A 22453-nucleotide genomic window follows, 5' to 3' on the forward strand; every position below is an offset into this window, starting at 1 on the left:
ACTCTAAATGAGTGCTGAGATTTTTATTTTAATTTTTTTTAACAAAAAAAATTCTCACAGAGAATTTTTTTTTTTTTATTTCTGTGTTTACCCCATCAAATTTTACTTTTATTTTTAAGTCGTTTATAGCAAGTGTTTGTGGGACAGGTTGCACTTATTTAGAGTTAACATTTGTTGCAAATAATGATGTAGCTGTGTTTTGTGTTGCGATGTTTGTACCTAATTATCGTGTAATTAACCCAGCTGGAGTTAGAATCACCGTAGTACTGGACTACTTACAAAAGTCTATTATTAACGCCTAAGTTCAAAAGGAAGATCATCACAGGTTTCAAACATTCAGGTGTGTTAATGTAGCCTTCTCCATGAGATGTGGAAGTGACTAATTTGTAAGCACGGAAGCTGTCACAAATCACAAGCAGAACAAGGCAACTGGAAAAAGAAAAAGAAGAAAAAAAAATTAAATGTTTTCTGTACATACTAGTGATCAAAACAGCACTCAAGATATTTATGACTATGCCTGCTTTATATTTGAAAGTGTATCTTTAACCTGGGAGTTGCATTTCTCTGAGGAAGGACATTGATAGAAAGAATCCCAAGGGCTGTTGTCTGAGGTAGGCTAGGAAAGATGATACTTTCTCCTGTTCTTCTACAGTTTATGTTAATGGCAGTTTTCATTTTGGTTGGGTTTCCCCTCCTCCTGTAAGACTTAGTTCCCAGGGAAGACATATCTGTTGCAGCCCAGAGTGTGTAGCTTTGACTCCTCTGTTGGGGTGATTCCCACAGTGGTGTGCCTGGCATCTGCCAGGAGAGGAGTTTGCACAGCTGTTGGGTCACTCTGGCTTTCCTGGTGCTCTGGGACCATGCTCAGGCACTTCCACCTGAGATGTGTTTGCCCTCAGGTTCTGAGAGGTCAGACAGAAAAGGAAACAAGCAGATTTGCTCACCAAAAGAAAGCAAAGGGCTGTGTCCCCATCATCTTTCCTTGTGTTTCTCCTGGGCAGGCTGACAAGCTGTTGCAGACCCAGTAGAAACGCTCTCCTGTTGGTTCCTTCCCCTCCACTTGCCCAGGACTTAGAAAGAAATCAGTGAAAATGTTTTGCTTAATAATGTTCTACTAACAGGTTTATTTTTTTTTTTACTGTCATTCCCAAAACTATTTAAGTATCCCATGGAAAAATAGAAGTTGCTGCAAGAGTTTATTTTTAATAATTTAGAAAAAATATACTACCTCTGAAATACATCCTGCTTTCTTAAAGAAACACAAACCAGTCCATTTTTTTTTTTAAGGTTTGTTTGCCCACGTTGTGACATTTTTGCTTCTAGCATTTTCACCAAAAGAGGGTTGTTGTTCTGTGCTTACTTTTCTGAGAGTTAGCTTGTAAAAAATGCTTGGGATAAGGATGAAAGTGCAGCAGGCAAATGGTGCATTTCATGGTCTTTCCCAGAACAGTGTCTGCAGCAGAAAATTGTTTGGTGGTATCCAGTGTAGTTTTGTGATCTCGGAGTGGTGACAGAGAGAGTTGAAGATGCCAAGGGACTAAGAGAAAATGGGATGGTTTGGGGAGGGGTTCAGCTAGGGACCCTCTCCAGCACAGGAATGCAGGTGGGGCAGCTCCACCATCTGCATTCCTGAGTGCCAGAGGGGCCAACTATGGCTGAAGGTAGAATAAATGCAGGTATGCCTACAAAAGGACCAATAAGCAGTATTTTTTTTTTTTTTTTAGTTAATGGGAATAGTTTCACACAATTAACTGGTGCCACTAAGAAGACAAAGGTGTGCCTTAATGCTCTTTCTCATCTAGCAGGATGGCAGGCAGAGACCCTACTTTCCCAGTGCAGATTTTGTTTGCATTGGAGGATTATAGCCTTTTAAATTTAACAGGAGTTGTAGAAAGTGTCTGTATTTATCTAGTTGCATATATTTGAGTGTGTGTATACATACAATTCCATGCTGAAATTAATGGATGATTTAACAGGGGGGATGGGTTTTCACCTGTTTAACTTCAGCCATTTGGAAGTTTGGCATCTAATTCATCTGCTTTTTTAGAAGTCTATGTTAGGGCAGGGTAGATTGCCCTGGAAGGCCTTGCCTCAGTCCCTTGCCTGTGGAATGAGTGTAGATGTGTTACCAAAGCTCTGCACCACTGCACGTGGAGGAGATGAGTCCCAGCTCAGGTGCTTATTGGATTCTGTAGCATGTGCCATCATTGTCTGGTTTTTTCTCACTCCTGTCTTTGTTTTAGTCATTGTAAGTCTTTAAAAGCTACTGTAAAAAAAAAATGTATTTCAAGGTAGGGAAAGTAGTAGTAGTTCCTTCTTCTCTATAAGAGATAAAACTCCAAGTTTTCTATTTATTTACAGCCTCTTAAGATTGGAAACAAAGCTACAATGATAAGAAAGCCCCACAGTAACTCTGTGGCCCAAATTCTCAGTATTTCTTTAGTCCAAGAAACACAGCAGGAGCAGGTTATTAACTTGGTCATTAACATGACTTTGTTCATGGTCATAGCATTCTTTGTGTCCTCTTGTATGGGTTTAAACTCTCCTGAGTATTTCAGAAAAGGACGTTTTTATTCCCAACTAGATAAAATTTCCTTTCCTAGTCTGTGCCACACTGCTTTACATATCTGTGAGGTACAGTTTCCTCTTTCCATGGTCTCTACCATACTTTTTTTTTTTTTTCACAACCTGCAGCCTTAAGCTTGTCCCATTTCAGCTCCCACAGCTTCACCTCACAATTCTGGACATGAAAAGAAAGTTGTAGCGGGGCCTAATCATTTCTCATAATATCATTTGGTGTAGTATTCTGATGTGGGGAAAGATTGCTGGTCTTCCTGGGACTGAGTGTGATGATCCCGGTGTCTTTGAAGCACAAGTAGAAGGGAAAAGTCAACATCCCAAAAGTTATGGAGTCTCAGCTGATGGCTAATAAAACATAGTAACTCCATTGGCTCCAGTAATATATTTAGTGTGTGCTGTCAGCTTGTATTTTGAAAAAAACCATTCACTGTGTCTCATGTCTTCTGTATGTCCTTTCTTCCAGAAAATAACATGAGGAAGACCTCAAAATATACCTGCATTGACACACACACACTGTCAGTCATGCTTGGGCAGCAACTCTGGGCGTTGTGTGTTCAATGTGTGGCACAAGGCACCTGAGAGCATTGTGTGGCGTTAAAGGCTGTACTGTGTACATCTGTGCAGGGTGACACCAGTTAAGAATATATGGAAAATTTGGCATCTCTTCCTTTTCCTGGCTTAAAAAGGTTAGGTTTTAAAAATAATTTTGTAGCAGTGTGTTCAGGGGGCAAGAGAATTGCTTTGGCTCAATGCAATGTAAACATGCAGCAAAAGTGCTTTAGCAAACCCTGTTTTACAAACTCTGATTAAAACTTACTCTGATGATACAAGAGCTGGTGGTGTTGCTGTTCCCTCGAGGGAGTGCCCTATTCACTGTAGCTGCCAGGCTGTGGTGAGAGGGAATGGAGGGGAGGGGACTTCAGCTTTCCAGTGAAAGGCAGCTGGAAAGGTACGTGTCCAGGAGCGTGACTGGTCAGAGGCCAGGAAAGGCCCTTGCCCTTTTCCTTCTTTCCCCCTTCACAATTGCTCCAGCCATTCCCACCAGGATGGGGCTTGAAGCTTCCGCTGCTTAACCTGACTTCAGCAGTAGATGCTTGATAAACTTTCAGTTCAGTTGTTTGGGGATGCTGACAGCGTTTCCTTGGAGCAAAGTTCGAAGTCGTGTGAATGATGGTGAGAAGCAGCATTAGGGCATGAGTACAGAGGGTGTGGTCCTAGCTCCCTCTAGTGCATGCATGTGGACAGAGGTATGTAAAACGTCCTGGTTAAATATTAATACAGTCTCTGTAGATACATACTTCAGGGATCTTTAACAAAGATTTTGTTCCTCCTTTAGCTAGTGGACTAGCAGTACTCAAGCAAGCAAGGAAACTGTTACCTCTTAGCTTCACTCACAGGTAGAATCACAGAATCATTTAGGTTGGAAAAACCTCTAAGATCATCGAGTCCAACTGTTAACCCAGCACTGCCAACTTCACCACTAAACCATGCCCCTAAGTGCAGCAGCTACACATCTTTTAAATACCTCCAGGGATGGTGATTGCTTTGGGCAGTCTGTTTCAGTGCTTTACAACCCTTTCCATGAAGAATTATTTCCTAATATCCAATCTAAACCTCCCCTGATGCAACTTGAGGCCATTTTCTCTCATCCTATCACTTGTTACTTGGGGGAAGAGACCAATCCTCTTTCAGGTAGTTGTAGAGGGAAAGAGCAATATTTACTGACTGTTTTTTTAGGCTAAGAATGTACAGTGCTGTAATTTCAGGATGATATAAAAGTCATAGATCTTAAGGAAAATTATTTTGGGAGTTTGTTTCTCTTCTTATTTTGCTGTGTGCTTTATGAGAAAATACAGGATTAGAAACTTGGGGAAAGATTAGATGAAGCCTACTTGGAGGTGATGATGTTCATGTTGATGGAAATGCAGAAAAATGTGACTTCCTCCACCCTACATGCCAAAGATAATTTAACAGAGGATGGTATATCCTGACATTATTTGCGAGAGATGTTATATTGACTTTTGGGGCTGAAGTTCAATTTTAAATAATGGCAAACACCTTCTTGTGGGGGCTTTAAATTTCTTAATTAAAAAGCTTCACTGCTGTTCCATTTATGTATATATGTCTTGGTGAGTCCTACAAGGATTAGAAGGTGAGAACTCAGCCCAAAATTAAGACACTTAAGTGGTGTTGTCTAAGTATGGGTGTCTACATGCAAGATACAAGTTTAAGTACCCATTGTAGACTCTGAAGTTTATCAGCCCAGTCAGATGAAATCTGGGGAGTAGCCTGACTTGTCCTTCAAAGTCTCATAGGGCTTGGTTCAGTTGCCTAAACATGTGTCTAGTGACGTTTGAGATTGTCCTGAGATAACCTTGGATGTCTAGGTTACCCAAGACATTTCCACGAGCTTGGCAGATGCAATAGAGGACCTACAGACAAATCTGCACACCTGATTCTGAACTGGCAGTTGGATGACAGGCAAGAGACCTTAGCCCAAGTGGTACTGAAACCCTGGTGAGCAAATGACCCAAGCCTGCAGCTGCTGATCACATACATGAAGGGATCTGCAGGCTTTGTTGGCTTACTGACTAGGTTGTTTCACCTCAGTGAGTGTGGTGGGGGGGTTAAGACACCAGCATTTCTGTGCCCTCAAGCTCAGTGAGTATTACCATAGTTCCTGGTTATTAGAGGACAATTACCAAATTCCAAACAATTCCAAGCAATGTGAGTCTTGCTCACATCACATCACTTCAGAACAGTTCATGGCTTTATTTTTTGTACCAATGAAAATGGGCAGAGACTGACAGTATAAGAATAGCATTACAGAGAATGCTGCTTGAAGATGTTATTTAGTGACAACATTATTCTACTGATTATATGACCTTTTATCAAGAAGAAAATATTAAAGAACATATTCAAAAGAAAAATTAAATACTTGGAGGCTGTGTCTAAAAAGAAATATAAGATCAACAGGCTGTCTCATGCTAAGGCTTGTGATTATCTGGCACAGCTGCTTTGAATTATGCATTAGCGTTCGCACTGAATTAGGTGGCAATTACGCAGATATTAATTATGAAATCATTCAGTAGCCTTCAGTTCTGTCAAAGTCTGTTAGAATACAATGAAGCAAAAATAAAAATAGTTATGTTCGACTGTCACAAACAAAAGGACAACTAAAATATTTGCCCCAGAAATCAAAAACTGGTTAACATGTTGTAAAATACAAACATGCCAAACTTTTGGGATTTGGGACGCCATGTGTGGTGGCTCCTTCAGGAGGGAGCAGAGCTGGGACGTGCAGCAACAGAGCACCTCTCCTTGCCAAGGTGCCCCCAAAGGCAGCACCACTCCCAAGGGAGTCAGATTCTCCTCAGACCGGAACATCCTGGGACAGCGACTCAAGCTGATCTCTCCTTCTGCACAAAGCAGAAGTGCCAGTTGCTCCCTCGTGCAAATATTCCTTGGTGTCTCCCAACAGGGCTTCCTCTCCAGTCCTCTCTAACCCCAGGAGGCCTTCTGGCAGGGCAGAGAGCTGTCCCTAGCACTGCTGACATGGCTTTCGCTGTCTCACATTCCCTTTCTTCCCCAGAGAAACCTGCTGTACTTGTAAATGGGGAAAGAGTAGCAATATACTGAGAAAATGGATTGAGAAATCTGATAAATAGTAGGAAGTGGACTTTTTTGTTGTTGTTTAAAAGCGAGCTTTTGAGAAGGGAGGTGGGCAGTGGAAACAAATGTTATTTACATCCTTAGTGCCAGCATACAAGAACATTACAAATAAGAGCCTATGCAAAATTCATGTTAGTGGTTTGAAAATCTTTAATTTCAGTTTCTGAGGGAATGAGGGAACATGTAGGAAAGCAATTCTGCGGGAATAATGAGTATCTAAACAATTTTAGTATTTTTTTTTCTGACTGAAAGTTTTGGTCTAAAAAATCCATAAAGTTCCAAGTTAAATTCTCCTATAGAAAATTCTGTTCTAACAACAGAAAGAGTGATTTGAATCTGACTTGAAACAGTCCAGAAAAGGAGACAGAGGAACAGGTTCCATCCTCAGGCACATTATCAGAGGGATAACTTGCAGGGAACCAGCCTGGGGCAGAACAGTATTGGGCACCTATCGAGCCCATCTATGGGGCCCTGGCAGCTGGGATGCAGGACTGGCCATCTTGCCTTGTACCTGCACCAGGCTGGAAAAACAAACCTAAGTGACTCTTGATCATGAAGAGTCATTTCTCTAGAGAAGGTATTGAAATAGCAATAGCTTGTCACAGTGGGAAAGGCAAACTTAAACTGCTTGCTGCCTCTTTCATGCTAGGCACACAAGAGTCACAAGCCTCACCTCACTCGAGTTATCTTGTCTGACACCGAGTTACAGGTAAGCAGCTGTGACTCGCAAACTCACGAAGTGAGAGTTTCCAATCTTAAAGCCCACAGCAAATCTTGAGCAGTGTCAGGAAAAGATCCTTTGAATTGCCTTGAAGCAACTGATGTTACAGAATATGTGGCAAAAGTGTTTTCTAAGGCACCAAAGAAGCAAAGCCAAAAGATTACCCTGGAAAATGTAAAGGAACATTATTTTAATCTCATGCGAACTTTAACCAAGTCTTTGTTTTAATCATATTTTTGGCCTTTTAAGATAGCATGTTGTTTCTTTGTAGACGATAAGAACTTCCAGCAGGCTTGTATTCGGAATTTTAGATTGCATGCTTGTATACAAGAAGCCAGTGGGGAAGAAAAGGAAAAATCTGTTCTGTTTTGGGGTTTTTTTGAGAAATTCTCCCATCATACCCCTTTCCCCTGTATAGGACTAAAACCTGACTTCCTCTGGTATCCTGCTAGATGGCAGTGTCGCACAGCATCAGCAGTAAGCGAAGGCTTCATTCTTTTATATAACAACAATCAAAACAGATTTCCCTTTCCTGTTATAGAAATTTAAAGAAAAAGTGTTGATGTTTGATATGATAACTTCTTTTTGTGTTCTTACTTGCAATTATTCAACAACTGATACTTTGACAAGTGGAGTAAAAGTCTTTTGGGGCATATTTGTTATTTAAACATAGGAAATTTTTTCTGGCATCTAATAATTTTGTAGGCGTTTGGGGAAAAATGAGTTTGTTTCATGGTGTATACACACAGATCCTGTGAGTCTGGGTTTTTCTATCATAAAATTTTAACAACACAGAGCAGTGCAGAGCTCCAGATGTACTTGTCTGGGATTCTGTCCTTTAAAATAATTGCCTCTGGACATCTCTAGGTGCTCTAACTACTTTCCCTTGAATTAAACAAAGATCATATATTTATCTTGGTGTATGATTTATTGCCTACAAGAAATGCCAGTCTGGCTTTGAGTGTGCAGGAGGCTGCCCATGTAACTGCACTGGAAACATATTTATTTATATATTTATTTTTGTTGATTGTATCTGTCATGACTTTCAGCTGGTCGCAGAAATTTGCTAACTTGCCTGACTTCATTTTTGGTGCAATATTACCTGTCATGACACACACTAGTATGTGTGTCTGTTTATGTGAGAGTAACGAGATAAGAAGAAAATTAAGGAAGTGATAAGTAGTCAAAGTCAGGAAGGTTAAGATTTCCTCAGAGAAGTTATAAGTATAGTGAGTTTTATAAAACTGACACAAGGTCTTACGAGTAACCTTGATGAATGTAAATTTGGTACTTTCCTGTGTTTGAGTTTAGTTCTGGATGCTGTCTCTTGCTTTGAAGAGAGTCTGAACTGGAGTGACAGGTTTTGGGAGAAGAGGGGTTTCAGAGTGGTGATAACTGCTGAGGAGCCTGCAGAAATGCCGACTGTGCTCTGTGTGCAGTGGTGCCTTTGCCTGAAAGGGATGCTGCATGTGCAGTGGCAGCCTCATCTTGCATGATGTGGGCATGCTTGGTATCTAAAAGGAAAATGCAAAGCAGGTTTTGTTAAACAAAAAACATCTAAGGGTTGGAGAAGTAACACCCCTACAAAAGGAATATGGGCACTTCCACAGATAATGCACAACTTGTGCTTGGCTTTCACTCATTTGTGCTCTCAGTTTCTCTGTGCAGGCCTATTCTGGCAGTTTCTAAAATTCAAGAAGAGAAGGAAAATGACCTAAAAGTAGGAGGAGGAAAACAGATGATTGCAGTAGCTTAGACCTGCTGGAAGGTAAAATTGAGGGGCTATCCAAAATAGTCACTGTATGGGTGCTCCTAAAATACTACAGCAGTGGTTTTCTCACTTCTATATAGTCTGTCTGCTGCCTCTGCATGAGTTAAAAATAGATTTTGGTAGAATATATTAGAGTGTGTTATGATCAGTTTTTAGCACTGCATTATTTATTACTTTAAAGAAGAATAAATAAAGCCATATTGCTTTCATTTCTAAACCAACTAATCCTCTGTCTCTCCAGAGTGAGTAAATACTTATTAAGTTGAATTTAAATACTGTACATTATTACTTGAGTAAATACCTATTGAAGCTCATAAGCAAGCTAAGGAGTTGGCAGCACAAGAGGCTTTGGTCTCTTCTTTCAGGACCTTGTGACAATTAAATGAGAAAAATGATGCTGCTGAGCCCTTGAACCCTTTGGGATCCCATAATTTCCTTGAAGTTTTTTTTTAGATCACCGTGAAGAGCTGGATTCAGATAAGGTCTTTGTCAGCTTTATGACACCCTGATGGCCAACAGCTTGTGCCTGATGGAATGAAAACGTGCTAGCAGATGTGTCCACTTCAGCGTGGACATCTGACCCTCAGCCATTTCCAGAGGCATATTGTCAACATGTGGGACAGGCAAAAATGGGCATACTCAGATTTAGGGAAGAACAGAGAGGATGGAGCAGGGCACTAGAATTACCATATGAGGGAATGGGCTGTGAGAAAGCCAAGAAAATAGGACCTCCAGCCCTCAGGAAACACCTGATGCCCCCGTATTAGGCACTGCGTGGGCAGGCAGCCGTCTGTGACCCAGACACCTCACCCATTATATACAATCAGAGGTCACCTTATTGATGAGCAAAGTAGACAAATATATTGGGGTTGCACTGGATTAATAGAGAAGCAATAAGATAAAATCCTCCTTCAGCCCTGGGTTGAGGAGAGGACCATGGTTAGTGAGTAAAACAAAGCACATATCCATTAAATGATAATATGCTGGAAATGAGAATGAGATTTCAAGGGAGAAGTACTAGCAAAGGAAAAAGTCCAGGCTGTATTTAATGCAAGCAAGGGTTGGAGCTGGCTCAGCTGTCAGCAGTCAAGACAGGGGCAAAACCTATCCCATGGGACAGTGTTGGTGGGAGCCCTTGGGTGGGGGAGTGGAATGTTTGGGATGGTGCTCCATGGAGATGCTTCTGTGGAATCTGTGGGGAACAGGAGGTGAAAAAGTCCATCTGTTAGGCTATGTAAAAATTAAATAAGACCAGGCATAACTGATACAATAGAGATTGCTTTCAGTAAGTGTCTGAACATTTACTCATCTTTTCCCACTTCTAATTAAAAAAAAAAAAAAAAGTGGTTTATTTTGAAGAAAAGGAACAAGGCACATACCACAAGAGAACATTCTAAGAGGAAGTGAAAAATAAAGGCATGGAGGCATTTCCCAAAGGCATGGGGAAATATAAATAGTCTTGGGTTCCTTGTCATAGGGAAGAAATACTTGGTGTTACTTTTATTTTTAGAAAGAGGGAGAAGTTATGAGACAGCCTGATATGAGCCGGCTGTCTGAAAATATCTGTCATTTTTAATGTATACCCCAGATATATCTGACCAGTCTGCTACTCGTGTGAAAAACATGAAAACAGAAAATGTCACTGTGGAAGGATTCATCTATCCTGACGCAGGTGTCCAAAAGTTAAATACCGTGGTGCAAACTGTTCACCACTGATCCTTTCATTTGGTGGAGGGGAAAAAAGCAGCATGAGTTGATAATGCTAAAATAAGTTGCCTGAGGTAGCCTAGGAAGATGTAAAATGGGTGACCGGCTGAGGCATTCGTGTCTGAAATCCTCTGGGATAAATCTTGTTTATAAGAAACTCCTATTACTACATTGCATTCAAAATGGAAGGCTGAGCAGACCAGAATGTTTGCTATGCATGAGTTAATTTTTGGAGGGTAAGTGCTTTGCAATGCAGAGATCAAATACAGTCTTAACACCTTCTTAAAATATATTAGGGCTTATAAAGCACACTGTATTTTGGAGTAATAATTTCAAAACTTCTGAAAAAGAAACATGTCAGAGGTGGATGCAAAGTCATGTTTTCCAGCTGATCCACTGTGACAGGTCTTTAGTTGAACAAGAGTTCACGTACACTGAATTCATGCACAATGGCAAATTTTCCCTATTCATCATTGTATAATAAATCTGGAACTGGAAAATGAATTTAAGTCAGAAACTATAAAGAAGCTTTGTGAATTGTAGCTTCAAAACAGAAAATCTCAAGCCAAACAGTGTTCTTGTAATTCTTAGAACCTAGTCGTGATTCTCTGTAATTTGGTCAATTCAATGAACTGTATCAGGTAAAGCAGTAACCTGGGTGTCAGAAGAGAGTTCACAAAAATGGAGTTTCCACTTTAATTTAAAAGACTTTCAATTTTGCTTTTTAAGTCTTGAGACAATGACTGATCACTGCCGCCTTTGCTGGGTCTGAGGAACTCCCAGATTGATTTATCCACACTGGTAGTTGGTGAGAAGCTGAAACCATTGGCATTGACATCATTCCCCTGGATGACACTGCAGAACTGTATCACCCTTACGAGCAACCCTGTCTGAATTTCAGGATGTTCTGTGTTGCACAAGGGGCTTAATGACCATTATGATCACTCAGAAGTCCAGAAGGTAAAGGTGTAAAAGAGCCATGCTCTGGTAGGAAAGAAAGTCTTGACATTTAGGAGCTGAAAATGTCACCTCTAAAGAGCTGGAAAATTTTGAGGAGCAAATTTAGAAAGTAGTTTGTGGAAATTTAGGTTCACTCTTTGTGTTACTAGTTTCAGTGAGGTCTGCTAACTATCACTGGCACAGTGTGAGTGATTTTAGTCTAAAGGGTAGCCAGCTTTCTGCCACTTCAAACAGGTACCAAGCAAGAAGGCAATGGAGAAGGTACCTTTATCTGTGATTACCTTCGAAAAATGCCCTTTTCTGTAATTAAATCTTCTACCTGAGTTACTACTCAAGACTCTAAGTGCCAGGCCATTCTGCTTATGATGGAAATAGTCTTCTTATTAGATCTCTTACTGCGGCAGCAGAAGGTATGTTTCCAGGCATGTCTGTATCTACACCTGTGGATCTTATCCATACAGAGCATGAGAAAACGCTTTTCCGTGCTTGACCTGTAGACCTTTGGACATGGGACAATGCACACTCATTGTATAGTCTTCTTCTTCAGGGTTTTTTCTTACATATACTATGGTAAAAGCGTCATGACATTACATCCTGTTGATGTGAAGTATAATGTTATAATAGTATCAGAGCAAACACAAGTCATATATATGTGCATTTGAGATGTAATTGTTCAAAGAGTAGTGAACGTGAAGGTGACTGGACCTATTTACAAGTAATGAGGGAGTGCAGACTCTGTAGCAAGTGTTTGCAGGGATGTTCCTTCTCCAGTACAGCTTCTCCTTTTTCAGCATGCAAGTGATGGAGCAATTAGCAGCAATGCAGACTTAGATAACCTCCATCTTCCATCACAGTTTATTACTTCATTTGTAGATTAAACAGGAGAGGTTCACAGTGTGTTTTCCATGTAAAGTAGTTTAGCATTTTATGTTTCTCTGTCAAACACAGTGAAAAAAACCAGTGGCAGAAGCTGATGCCTGTGTATGTAGCTGTGGCAGAGTTGTGATATCTTTTGAGAAATAGGGTGTGAACATGTAATTAAAGACTATGGGAGACGTTTTACACTTTGTGGCTAAGGTTAAAAAAGAAATGTAGCTCCTCAGTTCTGCAACTCTGCACTGGAGAAGCTTGTTCTGAAGGAGAGACTTCAGGGTTTTTTCCTAGGAGGACTCCTACGTGTACTAGAAATAGCTGGGTGCAACATGCCCTAGTTACGGCCGCTGTACAAGGGGCGGAACATCGAGCATGATGTGCTGGGAGCAAGCCAGCTCCGTAGCCACTGGCAGGGAGAAGCATGGCAGTGAGAGCTCCAGCTGCTCCTCTGACACCTGCAACCCATAAACAGGACATGCTTGCACAGAAAAGGAAAGTGTTTACATTGTCTTTGCTGTTTTCCCGAGTTTTGACAGGAGGAGAGAAAAGGCAGGAATAGGGACACGGCAGTGAAGTCCTTACCTTGGGCTTTGCCATTCACCAGGGCAGGGAAGACAAGGGGTCCCTGCTCTTTCACATTGCCCAGGACCTCTCTATCCTGCCTGGCACACAGCAGGATGAGTGGCACTTGGGTTAATCACAATGCCAGGAATAGTCCTACCATTTTCCCAAGAAACAGCCTGAGATTAGGCCCTCTGCCTTCTCTGACACACATTTTGAGGGAATTGTGAACACCAGCACAAGGGGCAGTTATCTGTCTCCCTGTACTGTGAGGAAAGAAAGCTATAGGAAAATGCAACTTTAGCCCCTCAAAAGTTGGCAGACAATGCAGTCAGCTGCAGTGTCTGAAATTCTGGGGTTTTTACCGAGTAGGAAACTTACTAAGTTTCAGGTTATGTCCCATTAAGTGAGACCTTAAATACACTTGTGTGATTATGGCTAACCCAGTATAGCTAAAGCTGCTTTATTAATTACATTGACATGTTGGGTTCTAACATGCTAAAAATACCAGTGCTGAAAATCTTGGTCTTTTCTTATTTTCAACATGGCTGTGTTCTTTATACATATTGTCAAATCACCGTGCTGGAGTTGAACCAGGGTTATCACAGACAGGGCTTTATTATTTGAGCAAAGCTATTTCTTTGTTATTCCAAAAGGAAACAGAAGATAGGCGATAAGCTAACAAACTCACAATGGGTGGAAGTTCATTAAAAATATATGTCCTTGTTGTGTGCATGATGTATTTAGATGTTAAGCCCTTTGGAGCAGCAGGTGTTTGTACGGTGTCATTACAATGGGGCCTCACGTGTCACCAGATTTCCAGAGCTGATGGCAATCAAAGATGGCTCTTTGGTTTGCTGGCAAGGTCGTTGGGGTCAGGGAGACAGTGCTGGTGTACAGAGAGTGAGGCAGTGCACTTGTGAGGGGCAGTGGGGTGACGGGCAGGGGACTGGGACGAGCACCTGCCACACAGAGCCGAGCGTGTTTCTTTTTGGCGGTCTGTATGTCAGAGGTAGTATGTTGCTGAAGTTACTTGACAAACACCTTTTTTTTCCCCCCTTTTAATATAAATACTGCATTAAGCAGTGGTCTAGCTTCATAATACACAAGTAGGTCAAAGTGCTGTCATGACTGCATTGCATACCACCTGCAAATACAGCTTAAAAATATGCCGAGTGCCAAATTAAACAGGAAGAGCAGGCAATGCACTCGTAATTCCTTGACTCGTGCTTAAGTCTGGAGCACATGTTAGCAATGGCATGATAAAATATCACACCCCTGCCTTTTGATATCACTTTCACCAACAGCCATTTCAGGCAGGTGATAGAAATCTGGATGATTTTCCAATACTGTGACCAGGTGGAGCTGGTTGCTGGGCGCATTGTGCATTTAGCCTTCACAGTATTGGAAGCTCGAGAGTTTGCACCTGTAAAATGATTGCTTCACCCTCCACTTGAGACACCATGGAGGTAGAGCAGCAAGGTTAGTGGCTAGTTAGGTGCACAGAGGTACACTATGGTAATCCCCCTAGATTCCTTGGCATAAGGAAGCGTGAGAAAACCTCTCAAGTTCGCTGATCTGCAGTTAATTTTTTTAGGGAATAAGCAGCTGCTAAAAGTGCATTGAAAAGGCGCTTTTGTTTCATGAAAACACCCAGCCCAGTACATCTTTTTGCTGGTTAGTGGCAAGGTGCCCTGCCTCCACTTTTTCCTCTGGTCATTCTGACTTTCTGGGAGCATGGTGGGAGCTGGAGAGTCACCCCAGGCACGGATGCACTTTGAGCTCCTCCAGGAGATGCAGGGCTTCCACCTCTACTGATAGGCCGGGTGCTGAGAGTGCACACCCTGCCTATGGCCAGGCCATGGATTCAGCACTGCCCTCCAGTATTTTGACACATAAAGTACCCCCTCTGTGCGTACTCATGCACATGAGGGCCTCTGTGCAGGGGAAGACGACCAGGTGTGTGAGACACAAACCCCCCAGGCAGCCTGAGGACACAGGACACTGTCCCCCACGGGACACTGTCCTGTGTGAGCTGTGCCTGAGCTCAGTTAGGCCATCCTGGCGCACTGCTCTCCCTGGGTCACCTAAAAGCGCGATCACGCTTTCCCTTTCTCTCGACAGATAATCCTGAAATAGCCGGCAGGAGCGGAACGGAATGTCACGAAGCCTCCCTGCGGACGGCCAAGCACGGCTACTGTACATACTACCCCGTCTCCTCCTCTCTAGAGTTGCCACAAACTGCATGCTAAGTCAAGAATTTGTTCTTATGGACAAATCAAAAACTCAAAAAAGCTAGTGCTGCTATGTCATATAATGAATATTAAATATGGTATGCTTACTATACTCCAACCTAAAATAGTTAACTACCTGATACCAGCTGTGATGTTTCAAGACATAAAGGGTAACATTTAGTTTTAAAGATTTTCTAAGCATAGTTTAATTATTGCAAATATTGTCGTTTCTCCATAACTACACCTAACAGAAATGGTCCAGATCAGTTAGTCTCGTGAGATTCAATGTTTATGAATCTTTCGAGCTCAGCAATAATTGAGTTGCATTGGCTAAAACCTTTCCCCAGTTGCAGGTTTAATTTTCACCCAAACTATGATTCGGGGTTTTCTTCTCAGTTAAAAAACAATCTTGGTTTTGCTCCCTTGGTGAGTTGATTCCAAGACAGAGGAAGTGAAACGCAGCCCGGTGTCCTGCACATCATCCTGCCAATCTGATATTTTTAGCCAGAAGTCCAAAGTAAAGCACAAAGTCTTTAGATGCACATGGTTGGTGTTTGACTTGTATGGAGAGTTGCATTTGAATCATAGCAGAATAGCAGAAGAAAATTTTAAAAATTTTGCACAGTATGAACTTCATACCCCTTTCAATCCCCAAAAGAACAAAGTCTTGAGAATATTATTTTACAAGTATATTTATAATGTTTTTAAAATAGACTTTGCAGAAGTGCCTAAATTTTGTCACATCAGACTTGATGAAAGTGAGCCTGATGCCAACAGTCAAATCTCACCGGACGCGAATAATCTTTGAAACTCATAGTCAGGTTACCAAAAAGATCCAAGCTGTTAAGAAGTAACTTCTAGAAGTGTAAAATCAAACAAAACAAAACAAGATCAAACTAACAAAAGGAAAGGCGAAAAAGAAGGCTGTAGATGAAGAGATTGTATGATACTCTAATTTAATTAAAATTCAGTTGAGTCACTGAAACTTCATAGGTGACTTTAATCTAGGCTATTAACTGAACACTAAGAATGTAGAATGAGATTCAGTTTAATAAATCATTACTGTATTTGCATTTTTTAAATTGGATTATAAGATTGTAACCAGATTAGAGTGGAGAAAAAATAGTTCTTTTAATTGTTTTTCTTTAAAAACATATTTTATGTCACAAAAGTATGAAGATATCTTTAATACAATTATATACATGTTATATATACATACATACATATATATGGATGAAGCAGATTTTAATGTTGTTTACTTTTTTAAATACTTTGTTGATTTACAAGGTAATTATATATGTAAAATTAAAATTTCATTTGTTTGATTTGAGATTTGTTTCAAGCACTATTGTACCAAATATTTCATATTTCACATTTTATATGTTGCACATGTATCACATAAATGACATAGTTTTTAAATTATTGTTTAAAAAAACAAGACAGCTGTTATAAGTGGATATTATGTATAATTGTTTGCAGCATAAGTTTTCTATGTGGACATTACTAGTGATTGCAGTATTTTAACTTAACCTCTTCAGATTGATTGTAAACTATTTTAAACTTTGGCAGCACTGCCTGTTCTGAACGACTGAAGGCACTAACCATATTATTATTTGTCTAGGAAATTATTTTCCAGGCTAAATCTTGTTTGTCTGATGTCTAATTACTATCTATTTATATATAAAGCTGGAGATTTGATCATCCAAAAGAAAAAAAAATAATCACAATTTGGTTGTAAAATTAACATAGTGCTTGTAACGTTGCATTAGTTTAATTTGTGGAAAAATAATGTATCTTAACTTGTTACTTTAGCAGTTAAGGTATCACCATTATATACTATTAAAACACTAATACTTGTAGACTTTCTCAGTCATTATAACTAGGTAGTTGACACTGCAACTTGCCTATATCTGTCAAAGTTGTTTTTATTTTTTTATAATAGTTAATTTAGGCATTTGGGTAGCTTATTGTATAATACTAAATGGTAAATTATCCATGTTTAAATATTTTATGTAGATAACTCTTCAAGACATCGTTTTGTGTGAACTTTTTATGTTTCAAAATTATCGTTATTCTATGTTTTTTACAATTAATCCAATATTACTATTTTTTGCCCATGGATGACGAAGCTTCAGATACATCAGGTCTTTCATCCAGATAAACTGACAGACAAAAAGAGAAAATGTATTTTTAATAAGAGATCCACTTTCCGACTTTATGACTTTGTAATATTCCTGAAAACTGTACAAGTACAAACCTATGCTAACAGTAAGGAGGCAATTACAGAGATGTGCAAATACGTGTACAACAGATTCTGCATTTTATTTATTTATAAAGTAATTTTATAGACTATTTCAAAATTTGGGAAGATCTAAAACTATTTTTCTGTATAAATATTATTTGCCAAAACTTTGTTTATATTTAAAAAAAAAAAAAGTCTAATGAAAATGATTAAATTTTAAATGCTTTGTTTAATTAAAAAAAAATACAACAAGAAATATAACCCCCTAAAAGAACCATGAGATGGGCCAACACGGAGACAGTGAATACTGTAGCTGGGACATGGTTTCAAGCGACTTGAGATGTCTCAGTGCTTATTTTCTTCAAAGGATACAGCACCTCACCAAAATACCTTTTTGTTTGCCTCTCTCATCCAGCATAATTGACGACACGTACAATGAATATTTCAGTAACAGTTAAAAGAAATCCCTCCATTCACTCTTTTCCAGCATATATAATTACTAGTGGTCTGTTAAATAGCCATTCTATTTCTGTTGTGACGTTTAATTCATTCACCCAATGTACAACCACTGAAATAAAAAGAAGCATTTTAAAATGAGAGCGGAGTCGGGGAGATCCTTTCTCGTGGCGTGGCTCTGGGAAGAGGGGCCCGGGGTAACAAAAAATAGCCAAAAGAAAGTGGAGGAGTCTTTTAAGAAGTATAAGTTTTTTAAATTTTATTTTTTTCTTTAATTGCTTGTTCAAGTAACAAATCCTTAAGTGCAGTCCCCAGGTGCAGGACATGCAGATGCTACATGGGGAAGCCCATGCCCTTCTCCTGCCAAGGATGCTGCGCCACACGGCTCCAGCCTCCAACAGCATCCCGAGCCCTTCCTGCTTGCCCACGCGTGCCAGGGTGCAGGCAGGCACTGGTTATCCCAGGGCTGTGTCTCACAGTTGCCTGACCATTGCAGGGCTTTTTTGCTGGCACATCCTTTGCATCTTCTTTTCTTAACCTACATCTTGAAGAGTATTACACCAGTAAATAATCCCTGCTATCTGCTAGTTCCTCTGGGGAGAGCAGCAACACAGGAGAGTTATGTACCTATGGGCAGAGACTGCATGGCAAGCTAATGACAGGAGGGATTAAAACCTCTGGCTGACAGCTCCATGGTTTCTTCACACTGCCTTTTCTGATTTATTTTTTTAAATGCTTTAAAGAAAGGAAATACAATTCCTGCGGAATCAAGAAGAGTTTGTGTCATAAAATTGTCTACGCTTCATCAGCACAGGGCTGGTTTGAAAAGAGCCCAAGGTCACAAGTAATGTGGAAAACCAGCAGGTCAACCAGTCTATTTGGATGTATCACAGACGTACTGAGCCAGAAGCCTGCTGAGAATGAGTATGTGGGATGGAGAGGAGAAAGAGGATGACTTGCAGGAACAGGGAAGGACTGCAGCATTAGAGGGCTGCAAGGGTATTGTAGAGCAGAAGCAGCAAATTATTAAAATTCAACTCCTAATGACTCAGGAGTGGGAAGCCCGTCTGTTGATAGTTTCTCATGTTGAACCCCACCCTGGACAGTTGTCAGCTGCCAAGAAGGGTCAGGACATGTCTCTTTTCTTGTCTAAAAGCTGCTTTGTTTCTTGTCAACTTTGACACTTTCTTGGCAGTGGAGAAGTGCTCGTGGAAGCTGTGAGGCTTTCAGGGGCCACAGCAAACCCGCAGTATCTGTACATGTACACGCGCAGCGCATACCCCCTTTGGACAACGTCAGGGTTTCCAAAATGAAGCAAGTTACTTCTAGAGAAGAGCCTTTAGAAACCTTTGAGTTTCCCACCCTGCCATGCACGTCCTTGTGGCCAGTCTGTGGCCACTGCTGTGGCCCTCACCTCAGACCAAGGGCTGCAGCAGTGTCCTGGTGCTCAACATTGGCCCTCAGCAGACTGCCCAGGTGCACATGCACCGTGCTTGGCCATGCACCTCCCCTGGCACCACATGGTGTAGCCATGGCCATAAGACTTATTCTCTATGTTTTGTATGGTTGTCAGTTCAAGAGTCTGAAGTAATCTGAGGACTGGGATGTTTTTGCAGTCTACTGGAATTAAAAGCATGAAACAAAAGGGGATGTGACATTTGAGGGATCAGAGCCTGCTGGGATAGTTTTGCATGTTTGTATACAGCAAAGGAAGCCAAAACTGGTTGAGCCCTGTTCATGCTGCACTTTGGGAGTGACTCTTGAAGTTACTGAAAGAGCAACTGGGTTTTCTTTCAAAAAGAGTTGTTTTGCTCCAGAAGAGAGCCCAGGAACAACCCAACGCTTCCGTACCTTGGGTGACAAGAGATAAAAGGACTTGTGGGCAAGGCTGCTCGACAGTGCAGCAGTGCAGGCATTCAATCTCCTGCCACTGACATTTATTGCATGAATTCATGGGACCAAAAAAAAAACAACCTTGCCTGGAATTACAGAAAACCTTCCTTGGCATCTGATCCTACGGTCACCTGAGCATACCATGTTTTTCATGCCTGCAATCAGTTCTCAGCCAAGCATTTTTTCCAGTAGCCTGCATTTTTAATGTCATATAATTGACAGTTCTGGAGGCTTTTTTACATGGGTCAAGATGATTTTTATTGCTGGAGTGGGTGTGTGTGAGAGCAAAATCACCTCAGCTGTTGCATTATTGCTGGTATGTAATGTATTTGAGCACATAGGTATAGAACATACAGTTTGATTATTTGTGAATGGATAAATTATGGAAATGTGTTCTAAATTGTTATTTTTCTAATTCTGTAATTATAGAAACCATAGAAATTGTAGAAAATAAATTACATGTTTCATTATATGAAAATACCTTCTGCTGTAACAGGGGAAAAAAAATGCAACACTAAGAAACGTAAAAGGAAGGAGCTGCTTATTCAATGCTGGGTTGCAGTTGCATTATTTCCATCAAAGCTTCTTGCAATGTGAGGAAAAGACACTTGGCTTTATGATTTAGGAAAATCACTACAGGAAAGACGCCCTGCTCCTCTCATCTTCAAAGGGCTGGATTTGGATACTACTTTTAAGGAAAACAAATTCTGGTGTCTTCCTTAGTCTTAATTGTCACAAAACAGTCAAGGTGTGGCCTGTGTGGTTCCTCAGAGGGCCACCAGACCAAAGAGATGCCAGGATGTGGAGGTGGCAAGGGTGACCACAGTGATGTGAGGTTCACCTTGTAGGAACAGCCCCCAGGGATGGTCATGCAGGTTCTGCCTATGCTAAGCCTGAGCTGTGCTTGCATTTGCCATGACTGCCTCTCCTTTCCACGCAGGGCTAGAACGAGGAAGTGCTTTTACTTCCTTGTTTTATGGTTGTAGCCACTGCACTGAATGCCAGGGGAGCACATCCAGAGATCCTAAGGTTGGTCGCTAACAGCACAGCTCAGGACTGCCGGTGGGCAAGTTTTTCACACTTGGAAAGCTGCTAGAGTGGGATCCAGCTTTCTCTCTGTAGCTGTGGAGTCTCAAATGACACACTGCAGAGTACCCACTTGGCCTAAAGCTGCTGCTATGGAGGAGCACAGGCCTGGGTGAGTTATGTTAAGTCTGCCAGCCCTATGCAGGTATCTCAGATACTCTGCAACACCTTAGATGAGTTTAGTCAATGAATCCCACCTGTTTCACAAAGGACAATGGTTTTGATAGATTTTAAAACAGCTATCATGCACAAGGAATCACAAAATCCTAAGATTGACTTAAATGGTCTGATAGTTAAAAATCCTGATCTTCTCTTTAGGTATTTGGAGGATGTTCAGCTTGCATATTTAAGCTTTTTCTCTCCTACTATGGTACCTAGAATTTTTTTTCATGTCACCTAACGTGTTCATGTGCTCATGGATGTAAAACTGCTAAAGAGCAGTTCATAAAATTCTTGAGAAACTCAAAAAAATTGACAACATAAATTCAAGCACTTCTTATGTGTTACCATGTTGTAGGGAGGAATGAAGAAATACGGTAACCCCTGAGGATGTGATATAATTTCTTCAGGCTTAACTTCCACATGGACTTTATTCAAGTATTATGCCAATGAAGGTGTGATGTTGTCAGTACAACACAGGCTGAGTGCAGTTGCAATGGGATGGACTGTCCCTGTATGCAAATAAATTGTTCTGTTTAACATGTGAAATGACTGTACCCTACTCTATCCAAATTAGTTAAGTTGCTTTAATTTCTCTAAGTCTTGATAACAAGCTTTCCTTGGACAGGCGATGGTAGAGCCTACACGTTCATTTCTAAGATAAACTATGATGAAAGGCAAGAGTCCCGTTTTGTGTCCTTCCTCAAGCCAGATGGCCTCAAAAGAAAAGCTACATAAGCAAGTACAAGTGAAAGAGAACTCACATGGAAAAAAGTGAAAATCAGCCTTAAGCAGATTTCAGTGGACTTTCTAACTACAGGATGGGAAAGGAAGTGTTTCCCATTTCTATTGACCCTGAAAGTGGCTACTTTATACCCATTCCAGAGGAAATAAATGAGGTTGAACTCTTCTAATAGAAAATCAATGCACTCCTCCACGAGTGTGAACTTTGCAAGACCAATCACTGGAGTAAGTCCCTGGGCTGATGGTACTGCCCGTTCCTCAGCTGTTATCTCAGAATCCATGGTAAATGCTTATGGGCAGCAGTAGGAGCACGCACGCAACTCCTGCTGTGGCAAGGGACTTCTCATTTTATTTCCTTTTAGTTAGATAATGAGAGAGGCTGGACTTCTTCAAGTCCAACTTTATCTGGAGTTGCAGGTATGTATGGGAACTTTTGTTTGGTGTTTTTCTCACCAACTTACTTGTAAGGTTGATTGCTCTGGGGTCCCCCACTTAAGGAGGATGTGGACCTGTTGGAGTGAGTCCAGGGAAGAGCCGTGAAGATGATCAGAGGCTGGGACACCTCTCCTGTGAAGACCAGCTGAGAGAGTTGGGGTGATTAATTGGAGAAGGCTCCAGGGAGACCTTAGAGCACCTTCCAGTGCCTAAAGGAAACGCGTAAGAAAGATGAGGACAGACTTTTTAGCAGGGCCTGTTGTGATAGGAAAAGAGATAATGGTTTTAAACTAGAAGAGGATAGATTTAGATTAGATATAAGATGGAATTCTGGTTTTTGCAATGAGGGTGATGAAAAA

At 40.9% G+C, this 22453-nt stretch overlaps 1 protein-coding gene across 6 annotated transcripts in view; it reads left to right on the plus strand.

The window, feature by feature from the left end:
- Window positions 1–17918, plus strand: part of MBNL2 (muscleblind like splicing regulator 2) — a 107115-nt gene extending 89197 nt beyond the window's left edge. For all 6 annotated transcript variants that reach the window (XM_082279094.1, XM_082279092.1, XM_082279089.1 and 3 more), the window contains one exon: window positions 14970–17918. In XM_082279094.1, coding sequence (XP_082135220.1) covers window positions 14970–14984 — 15 coding nt within the window. In that variant the 3' untranslated portion in view covers window positions 14985–17918. The remainder of the gene's footprint in view (window positions 1–14969) is intronic.
- Window positions 17919–22453: the final 4535 nt, after the last annotated feature.

The sequence above is a fragment of the Coloeus monedula genome, assembly GCF_965178545.1.
Source record: "Coloeus monedula genome assembly, chromosome: 3".
NCBI classification, from domain to species: domain Eukaryota; kingdom Metazoa; phylum Chordata; class Aves; order Passeriformes; family Corvidae; genus Coloeus; species Coloeus monedula.